Source organism: Zingiber officinale, chromosome 8A (assembly GCF_018446385.1).
Source record: "Zingiber officinale cultivar Zhangliang chromosome 8A, Zo_v1.1, whole genome shotgun sequence".
Taxonomy (NCBI): Eukaryota; Viridiplantae; Streptophyta; class Magnoliopsida; order Zingiberales; family Zingiberaceae; genus Zingiber; species Zingiber officinale.
In genome coordinates this window covers 38,165,374-38,176,257 of record NC_056000.1, presented here as the reverse complement: position 1 = coordinate 38,176,257, position 10,884 = coordinate 38,165,374, and the positions used below count along the sequence as shown (strand labels likewise).

At 40.3% G+C, this 10,884-nt stretch overlaps 1 protein-coding gene across 2 annotated transcripts; it reads right to left on the bottom strand.

The window, feature by feature from the left end:
* Nucleotides 1-765: 765 nt before the first annotated feature.
* Nucleotides 766-8,751, bottom strand: LOC122008543 (lipoxygenase 6, chloroplastic-like). Of its 2 annotated transcripts, XM_042564303.1 has the most exons (9): nt 8,168-8,748; nt 5,936-6,216; nt 5,576-5,813; nt 4,312-4,638; nt 4,143-4,228; nt 3,956-4,063; nt 3,472-3,773; nt 2,341-2,607; nt 766-1,685 (listed from the first exon to the last, which is right to left on the bottom strand). In XM_042564303.1, exons 1-9 carry the CDS (start codon nt 8,532-8,534, stop codon nt 923-925), a joined length of 2,739 nt encoding a protein of 912 aa, XP_042420237.1. In that variant the 5' UTR covers nt 8,535-8,748; the 3' UTR covers nt 766-922. The 2 variants fall into 2 exon arrangements, with proteins under 2 accessions (XP_042420237.1, XP_042420238.1); XM_042564304.1 differs by lacking the exons at nt 5,576-5,813; nt 5,936-6,216 and having other exon boundaries at nt 8,168-8,751.
* Nucleotides 8,752-10,884: the final 2,133 nt, after the last annotated feature.

The following is a 10,884-nucleotide window of genomic DNA, read 5'->3' as shown; positions in this document are numbered from 1 at the left end:
CCGGTGGACGAGAAGAACACGTGCGACATTCGAGGGATGAGAAGCCGAGGTGGAAGCCTGATCGAGGAGAAGACCGGAAATTGGGTTCGGGTCGCAATCACCCAAGCAATCGAGACTTCAGGAGCTAAAGTGAAGATAAAGAAATGTTGGAAAAGCAGCTGGAGGCGCCCTCAACAGTCGTTGGAGGCGCCTCCGCCCTTATCAGATTGGCCTGGTCAAATTGGTCGTTGGCAAGTGGATAAAATTTTATCCGCTTATCCCCTTGAAGGCACCCTCAACCCCTTTGAAGGCGCCCTCAACACTCGAGATAGAATTTTTAGGAGCTATATAATGACCCCTGAAGCTAGGAAATAATCAATCAACTCTTGTATTCAATTCTTAACAACGTTTGAATTTTTTTAGTATGTAAAAGGCTTCTCCGTCTTCAGAGAAGAAGATTGTTTCTGAGCTTTTTTCAACAGTCTTGGATTAACAACCACTTAAGTTGTAACCAAATCAATCTCTTAAGTCTTTTCTCTATTTTTTGTCATTTTATTATTTTATTGTTGCATTTTTAGAGTTGAAAGAATGAGAAAAGTATTTTTTTTTTTTTTCATGCAATTCATCCCTCCTCTCTTGCCGGCCCGCTGCACCAACAGATATTTCAAACTAAAACTCAAATATATTTTGAATCCCTAATTTAGAATGACTTTGACTAAAACTGCTCTAATTACTTCGTGTTGTTAGAGCAGCCTTACTCAAAGTACTACAACAATTAGATAAGGGTTTTCAAAATACGAGATACACTATTTATTTCCAATACTAATTGATGTATAAACAACTATTTATTTCAAACTGCTCTACCACAAACTTAAACATTAATCAAACATGACTTGAGAAACCATAATCTAAATTCTCTGATCCAAGTTCATGAACTAGATTATCATATCGATATGCTATTGGGAATTCCACGTCCAGTCACTCCAGGTCCAGAGGAGGGAAGAAGTAGTTCATAAGGCGGAACACCCGCGCCACTCCGATTCTTCAAATGGAAATCCTTGTTCCTTCTGCTTATGATCTCCTCAATTTCTTCCAGTCTCGCGGAGAACTTCTCGAAGCAGCTCATGACCTGCCTGTCGTTGGTCCAATGCGTGTGCCAGTCAGTCATCTGGCCGAGATACTCCTCGTCTTCAGAGTGTGTCGATAAGGTATCTTGAACTGCCATAATTTGAGTAGCCTGCAACTGCGATGGCAAAGATGATAAGAACATGTACTGGGGGTTGTGAAGGAACTTCTCATAGGCAACAGGTTCGTCTTCTTGGGGAATGAGTTTCTTCATGAGTGTAGGTCGATTGGGCATGTAACCGCCGAACGGATACTGCCCGAAGTTTATCGCTGCGTGTTGCCCTGATGCGGTCCATATCATCGTCGTGAGAATGCGGATCAAGTCCCCTTTGGTGTTTAGGGAAGGCCACCATGGTTCACCTCTTTTGTCGGGGTGACCTTTGTTTTTGATCTCGTCCCACCAAGCCTGCAGCTCGACATCTGAAGTGATAGTGTTGTCGTCTGAATAGTAGTGAATGATATAATCCTTAACCCATTCTTCGATTGCCGACCACACAAGGAGACCATCTGCCGCATAAGGATAGTCCTCGATCACCAGTTTTACTCCGCAAGGCATTGAAGGATCCTCGACGGCCATGCCTCTGAGTTTACAGTCGAAACAATTAGAATATAAAAGCTAGATTCTTTCTGAGTTTGGAAAAAGAAAATGCTTAAAAATGTGTTCACTCCTTAACATGTCTCATTTTCACTGTATATAACATAAGCTACATGTGGATGAGTTATGAAATTCTATGAAGATTAGATGGTAGGGGTAGGGGTGAGCAAAAGATCCATTAAATTAAACTGTATTAGTTGACCGATCAAATTTGAAAGTTCAATTTGATTAATCCGAAAAATCAGTTTTTTATGAAAAAACATTGATTTTTTCGATTCAGTTTTCAGATTTTAAATTGCACAAATCGATTAAACAGAAACATTATCTCTGGAGTGCTATATTGTAATGAGTCAATTGATGTAAGCAACTCAACTAATAAACTGATAAGAAATGTTTTGTTAATTAAGTAACCAATCAAATTAACTGATTTTATATCGGTCCTATTTGTTCGATTTTGACAATAAATTTGGATCGATTCACTTTGTCTACAAAAATTCAGTTTAATTGATTTTGATTTGTTCAATATGGTCGGTTCACAGTTGGTTCAATTTTGAACTGCTCACCCCTACCAAATGGCTTTTTTGTTGACTCAAGCGTAAAAATACAAAAGCACTAATGCCATGCAATAGCAGATTGCTTACCTCCTAAGAAGATCAGCAGGTAGAGCTTCCATATCGAATCGCCAAAGACTTTTGTATGCGGCAGAACTCAGCTCCATTGCATACTTTCCGGGACTGAAGCAATTTTCAATGATACCTCCCCCGTTGATTAAACTTTGGCGTGCCAAAGCATTGATTTCCAGTGTGTACCGCATGTGCGGATGAAGCAACTTGAAAACCGGGTGCATCGAACTGAGTTGTCTATGAGAAGCAATTATGTATGGTTCCATAGAAGCATGAGTCCTCAACCTAAAATTTAAAAGCAAAAGATCATCAAATAGTGATCAGAAGTTTCAAACAGATCACATTAGACAGTATGAGTCCAGAATGAACTATAAGAAAACAGATTAGAATGGCAAACAGGAAATGCTATCTTCATTTTTACAAACTACTGAGAGGATAACAGGAAATGCTATCTTCATTTTTATAAAAGAGCGTCTGTTTTGTATCCAAAATATTTAGTCAAAAATGTTTAAATTTATAAAATAGTTGTAGAAGCTACTAAATAGCTGCTATTATAACTAAACTCAAAGCTCTAAAATTTAAATTCTAAATCTTAAACTCTGAATACTATTATAGCAAAATACTATTTACTAACTTACCAAAATTATTTAAACTCCTTACCAAATTATAGTTAAACCCTAAATTCTAATTCCTAACTTTATTAAAATCACTTAAAATAGTCATAAAAGTTGCTAAATAACTGCTACACAGTTGTAAAAATTACCAAGTAACTACTAGAATAATACGATAGTATTGTATTAGTTGTTACACATTATAGCAATTATAGAGTAGTTGTTACACAGGTATTCTTGCAATAAAACATTTAGTGGGGCGTCTTTTTGACTTTTTTTGAAAAATGGACGCCCTTTTGACGATTTACATAATTTGAGACGTCCTTTTGATTTTTGCCCATTTTTTTTTTTGTCTACCACTAGATGGTATTCTATGAGTTAAATTCCACTAATAAACAATTACCAACAAAAATGAAGATTTCTTTTTAAAAAACTTTGCTTAAACATGGCAACTCGATGAATCTGACCATTCTGGTCTGTAAATATCAACCAATCTACATTATAACATTATACTCACATTCAACAAGAAAAATCTTACCAATGGTCCACTAGCTGATGAACACCGGCGTCATTTGCACAGACATGAGCCTTGGCCAGTTTCCAGATCCAGTTTGTCGTCGCATCATGCCCATGAGTGTAAACCTTTTTCTGAGAAGGCATCGACGGGGTACCCAGCAAGCTGAGTTCTATTGCAATTGGTCTGAGGATTCCGGTACGTGTGAGAAACAAGATAGTCCTTGAGGCATAGATTTTCCTTCCTTTCAAGGAGTTGATCTTCTTAACAAATGGCAAAAGGATATCATGATAATCTATTATAAATAGCCTATTATGGTTCATTGCCTGCGCAAGGAGTTACAAAAAGGAATTATCATGAAAGACCAATAGTAAAAAAAAAGGCAATCTGAAGCACAAAATTTTTGCGAGTACAAGTTCGGTTCACACGACAACAATTTTACTATTGCATCAAAGCACCGAAAGGCCAACAGTAAAAACTAAAAAAAAAATCTTTTGACTATTATTACCTCCTCAAGGCTCATTCCATTTAGCTCATGTTCTAGACATTCCTTAGTTAATGCCGACTCTGGTGATCCATAAATTTCAGGATCTAACTTGCTGAGTATCGGGAACTCCTGCAATGAAGAAATCGAAGCAAATAAGTAAAAATTGTGAGATAACAAAGCATCATCATCCTGAAATGTCATGTAGTACCCTTAATCTCTGAATTTCCACTGGATTAACACCAGCTAGTGTTTGCCTAGCAAACTCAATGTCCCTCAACCAAGCAAATCTATCCTCTGAAAGAAATTTCTTTATCAGATAAGCACACTTAAAAGACAGAATCAGTTTCGATAAGTAAGCAAAAGTCATTAGGTTTTACTTGATATAATCGAGGGTATGTCGTATTTCATCAGTTTTTGGCCCATCATCATCAGATTACTGAGCACTGCAGGAAGTAGCTTCTCGGCTTCTTGTTCCTCCTCGCTCTTAATAAGCAAACCATCTTTGTATAGCCTGTCGATGTCAGAAAAACACTGGAATTGACTGTCGGAACTAGAGAGTGCAGCCATCATAGCTGGTATTAGATTGTGGAATAATGCTCTCAGAGCTCCAGCTGAAAAGTTATTTTGCTTGATCTCCTCGAAAGTTTCGTCTCGCGGAACATATACAGGATGAGGTTTCTCCACTCTGCTCTCCACACTGGGATCTGCATGTCCCAAGTCACACATGCAAAATGAACTTGTATTAGCGCTATTCATCGATAAGTTGGTAGATTCCAGTTTAAAAATATTTCCAAAACTCTTTATAACAGTTCGCATTGTGCATGTGAGATAGTGCAGTTTCTACATGACATATAAGGAGGTGATAACTCTCAAGAGGTGATCTTAGGTGACATAACCTAGGGTTGTAAATGAATCAAACATCCTAAACTTGGTGTTGGACTTGGTAATAGCTTATTTATATTTGTTCAATACACACAAAGTCAATTAAATAAATAAGGTTGAACAACTCATTAAACTAAATGAACAAGCTTGAATACATTTGTGTTCAACTCATTAATATTTGCGAACAAAAATTGTGAAATGTTCATGAATATTAAGGTTTGTGAACCATGTTCATCAACAAAACTCTTATCAACATAGTAAATAAATAAAGAAACTTTCAAAATGAACAAACAAACTTGTATTATCAAGCTCAACAACTAATTAAATAAACTTTAAAATGTAAAAGTTTCGAACTATCAAATAAGTTTGACATATAAGCGAATCAAGATTGAAGCAAACTCAAACTTGTAAAAAAGAAACCACGCCAAGATTGAACAACCACTTCAACTGCTTGATTCATTTTAGACTCAGCTTGGCTTGATTCACTTAGCTTATCAAAGAAACTTGAACATCACAAAGCTTGGCTCGTTTACGGCTCTTAGATAGTCATGCAATGCGAATTGATGAGAAAGAGAGATAAAACAAGAGGAAGAGAATTTATAAGGGAAGGAGATGTCTTTTCTTTTTGATGATCATGACTTCCTTCAGATGGAAGAATCTATGAAGGACAGACCAACCAAGCAAGTAGAAAATATACATGCAGATACTGTTGTATTCAGCAAAAGTTAATAGAAGGTTACACTTATTTCCTTCAAATACCTGATCGAGTTGGTGGTCTGCCAGTGCGACAACGTCTGGGATATGGCCTATCCGAGCCACTGAGATTTGGCCTAGCAAGATCGGTATCTTTGTCAGGGTTGCCCAAATCATTATAAGGGGCATAATCATATATCATTTCAAACTTCTTCCTTTCGCCTTTGCCATTGCCACGCAAACTGACTAGCATGTTTTGTCTAAGATCCTTCAATCCATCCGGAGTCTGTGAAGGTAAGTATGCCTGTTCATATCAAAAATAAGAATAAAAAAAAGGATCATCAAATGGAATAGATTTCTCAACTCTTGAATCATAAAATCAAAAAAAGTTATCACTAGAATGTTTATTTTCTTACGTCTTCTTACCTGATTGCTGAAAAGGATCCGACTGTCTGGATTATCATCACGACAATGGATCCACGAATTTGCAGGGAAGAAAAAAGGCCCATCATTGAAACCATGAACGACGATCTCCACTAGGTAGAACTCTTTCTTATGGAGATTGGTAATGGCAATGGCTCCTGGGTGGCCAAAAGTCGATGGGACGGTCAGATTGGCTGCGTACTCAACAAATGATGGATGCTTTGGCGATCTTGGTAGAAATCCCCTCACAGGAACCTCCACACTCTTCTTCCCTGATTCAGTATCTAGCAAGTTAAAAAAAAAAAAGTAATTAGTCATCGCCATGTTCTATAACTTTCTTCTAAACGGAAGCTAGAGAAAGCAGACAATTCATTAGAGAGGATAGAATTTGTTGTAGAATAACTGAACAAAGTTGTTTTAACCCAGAAAGAATTAATGCATGGGAACTAGAATACTGCAAATGTAGCAAAAATAGTATTAGAATATGATTCAAGTACCTGTTAGTTATTATCTCTAATTAGTGAGCTTTGCCCCAAGGTGTAGCACAGACGGTGGGTGCATGACATCTCTGGTGCAATGGCCAGGGGTCGATTCTCAGAAATTGACGACCTGGGGTTTACCCCACCATGCGCCTATGGCTTGTGTACCTGCATTTACCTCCTTCCATATCCGTGGGGTCGGCACTAGGGGGACCGCTAAGTAGCGGATCTACCTTTTTTTTCTAATTAGTGAGCTTAATTGTAAGTTGTGCATATGAGTACAAATCGAATCCATTAAAGTGATATAACTTAAGATTATTGGATTACGGATTATCGGATGTGAGTTGAATGTGTATAACCCTTTAGTCCGATCCGTTATCATCTATAGACTGATAATGGATTGATTACCTATATAAGTGGAGGTCCCCAAGGTTTAGGGGACTATATCTTAACCTCGTTTCTTGTTCACCATTGACAAGAAACTTTTCAGTGTCATCACCCCTAAGCTCTTGAAAGATGTTCCCCGTTTGCTTCCACTTCTTCTTCTTCCTCAGGATCTTCCAGACAATGCTAAAGGACAAGGAGAATAGCTCTTCAATCAGGTTCCTTGTTGTTTTTATTTATGCTTGTATATTATGTCATGTTTTTGATGAAACTTAATCATGTCTTGTGTTTTTTCGATTCCAGTTCTTATTTCGTTCCTAGAATTCATGCGGTTAGGTGAAAACTTAAGTTTTATTAGTAACCACAAGCCGACTCTTTAGAGAGGATATTGTTGCCTACTCATACAACATAGCATACGACAAGCCTCCCCGAAGATCTGACAACCAACTCATAATGCATAGGTGCACTCAAGTTGTAAAAGGAGACAAAATCATATTCCATAAATCTTGAAAAGTTGTAAAATCAAGTTGCAACAATTCAATAAACAGATTCAGCAGAAAATTACTCCAACCAAGAAAAGAAAAACTATTTCAAAAAAGATCATTTCGATAAAAAGTCACAACCTTTTAACAATAACAAATATATTGATTGGAAATGCAAACGGTAACCATTTGAAGAAAGTACATAGACATCTTTTTATGGCAAATGCTGATATTTTAGTAACTGTTTGTTTCTCTTTTCACTTGAACCCAAAGTCAGATTTCAAAAAGCACTACAAAAGGGTGAAGACAACAAGAACATAACAGAACTTAAGTGGCATTTCACGGATGAATATTTCAAAAAGCATCAAAAGATCACACTACAAAAGGTTCCACTTGAGTACTATATTTTTGTAAATTTAGTCAAGCTTTCTTAATTGGTTAGCCCAAAGTCAGCATCATGCAACAAGAGAGATATTCAATCCAAATTCACACAAACTTCACAAAGATGATTTTGCATTCCATTCTATAACATCATGAACGAGCTCTATAGCATACTAAAACAAACCCCTTCTTTTGTACTTTAATAAAGTAATAAGAACACAGCTAGGGGTGAACAATCGGTTCAAAAAACCGAACAAATCAAAACTAACTTTTTTAGACAAAAACCAAACTGAACAACTGAACCAAACTTTCCTTATTAATCAACTTGTTTATTAGTCAAGTTGCATAGTAATCAGTTTAGTGGATTTGTGAATTTAAAATCAAAACTAAGGCGAAAAAACAGTATCAGTTAATTCGATTTAATAGATCTTTTGTTCACCCTTAAACACAACCCACGAAAGTAAAGTGAAAGGGATTGAGAAAGAGGCTTTTTGTAATGGCTGACCCACCGTGATCGACCTCCTCGCTGACGAGCTGCACCCTTATCCCTTGCCCAATCCCATTGACGAAGTACTCCCACTGGTTCTCGATCTTCTCCACCAACCTCTCCTTGATCCTGTTCCTCACCGTGAGCACCAGCCTGACATCGATTGAGTCCGCCGGGGGCCAAAACGCGCCTCCTGGGACCGCCGCCGGATCCGACGGGAGCGTGCTGACGCTCTTGTCGTCGCTGCTAATCACCGCGCGCACCTGCCGGACCGCAACGGACCGCTGGCGGCGGTTCCCAACACACAGCTGGTGCGCCCTCCTGCCGCTTTCAGCCCCGATCTGAGGTTTGGCGGGGCAGAAGCAGGAGGTTGACTTGGCGGAGAACATCCGGGGGACCGATCGAGTCAACTGCTAAAAGCAGCAGAAGAGCGCAGGAAGCTTTGGAGGATAAGCGGAAGAGGAGAGAGGTGCGAGGATCGAAGAGGGATCATGAGATCTTCTCTTTTATCGTATAAACGAAGAAGACTGAGAGGATGGTAGAGAGAGTAATGGGCTCTGAGCTTCGAACAATAGAGTAGTTGGCTCTGAGCTTCAGTCACAGGCAATATTAATATTAATATTGCACGGCAATAATTGCAGCTTACTTATAAAGCATTTAGCATGTGTAGCAATCTTACCAATTTTTTAATATTAATATTATTGAGTTTTGTAGTCTAACCATCGATTCATGAATATTTAGTGTTACTTTTTTTTTTTTACTTTTTTAACTTAAATTCTAAATCTTTAAAAAATATTAAAACAAATTAATACTCACCGATCACGAATGAATGTATAAGATAATATTCTTTCGATTTTTACTATTAGAATAATCGTAGTCCTAAACTTAGGGTAATCACAACCCTAAATTTATAAATTCAACTTTATGATAGAACCTACTATATCATATAAAAAAATCTACAATTTTTATAAATCTCTTCCTACAATCATAAACTCAACAAACACCTTTATATTAGACCCACCATATCATTGTCTATATTTTCTATTTACTATCTTTATTTAATATTTATTTATATATTATCATAAATATATATTTATAATATACATATTTGATCCTGTCTGGAAGCTGAGAAAACGAACCTGCCGGTGTGACGTGTCTGGAAGGTTGACCGCATCCCCATGACCCGGTCGGTGATCTGTCCGCTACGTTGACCAGATCGTCAGAAGTCCTCCTCCGGTCAACTGTACCTGTATCCAGCGACCGGGTTCCTCCCGGTCTCTGGTACCTCGGTGCTCGAGGCGAATCCCACAAATGTATAAATATCCGGATAATAATAGAATATTGAAATAAATGCAAAGAAGGTACGAGAACGTACCCTGGCCCAGGGGGGCGCCCTCGGATGGATGGATGAGTTGGTCATGGTGCTGACCGAGTCGTCGTGGCCCCAACCATGAGATGGGTGGGGACCCGCTGATAAGCCGAATCTGATGGTGGCGATATACAATGGCTCATAGGCCGATACGCGACACGCAGGCCGGATCATCATAGCAGTAATACAAAGAACAGAACATCACGGCTCGACGGCCGGAAAATACAATGGATGCATAGAAACACCGCAAAGGGCCGGATCTCAAATGTACAGCCATCGATGCGAGCTGTCAGGACGCCGGAGCTAACTGTGTGGGCCGTCGGAAGGGGCGGCAGTGGCTGCCGGCGGTGGTGACACCACCTGCTGGTGATGGCGGAGCTAGACGCCGGGGGCATCTGCTGCCAGAGGCGGCTGTGGCCGGAGGCGGATCCCACTGTAGGGTGATGTCGGGAAGGAAGGAGGTAGCAGCTCGCCGGCGATGAAGGAGGGGACGAGGCTGGCGGCTGGGTTGCGAGACGTGGAGATATCACAAGCGGGAGATGGAGAGGAGGAGATGGAGCGACCTGTGGTCGGCGTCGGCGTCGGCGCCGGCGAGGAGCCTGAGAGGAAGGAGGTGGCTCCATTTCCTTTGGCGGCGGCAGCCTCCTTCCTGCGTGCAAGCTTTTTTCCCCCCCTTGCTGTGAACGGCGATTCCCCCAAAAAAAACCCCTCAGCCCTAGCAATCCTCAATCCCTAAAATGCCCTCCACTTTTCTCTTAATTCCTTCTCTGCCCCCTTCATATCCGGATCACAAGCCTCCCCTTCAAGTCTAGTCGAAGGAGGCGTGAGTCCGACTGACTGGACAGTCTATTGCAAAGAATTGAACCGCTTCCGATGTCAAAGCTAAATCGCTGAACCAATAATATAATGTCTCCCGCGACCGGTCGCTATAATAATGGTGTCGCATGAGATAGTACTCGTGCCGAGCGGATCAAATCTGTAACCGGACCAATGCCTAGTACGCAACCGCGAAGATACCGACCGGACGATCGAAGTGATGCCGATCGGGTGGATAGACGCTGAGCGGAAGATGCTGAGCGAACGACAACACGCTGAGTGATCGACATGTAAACTGACAGCCGACTAAGCGGCACGTGGGACGCTGAGTAGACCGGCGCGAGGCCGGGCGTGCGACCTAGACCAAGCGGTGTGGCCGAACGGATGAACGGAAAGATGTCGATCGAGTGAGTAGACGGCGAGCGGACAACGCCGAACGGGCGACAGAGAAAATGACGATCAGTCGATCATGAAATGCTGGCCTGACGTGCTGAATGAGCAGCACCGAGAATGGTCAACGAGTGAACATAAAATGCTGGTCCGGCAGTCGAGTA

Coding starts and splice junctions, on each gene's coding strand:
- LOC122008543 (XM_042564303.1), bottom strand. CDS start 8,534: ATGTTCTCCGCCAAGTCAACCTCCTGCTTCTGCCCCGCCAAACCTCAG. Junction 5,814..5,935: donor GGATCCTTTTCAGCAATCAG/GTAAGAAGACGT, acceptor TGATATGAACAG/GCATACTTACCTTCACAGAC. Junction 2,608..3,471: donor CATCAGCTAGTGGACCATTG/GTAAGATTTTTC, acceptor TTTAAATTTTAG/GTTGAGGACTCATGCTTCTA.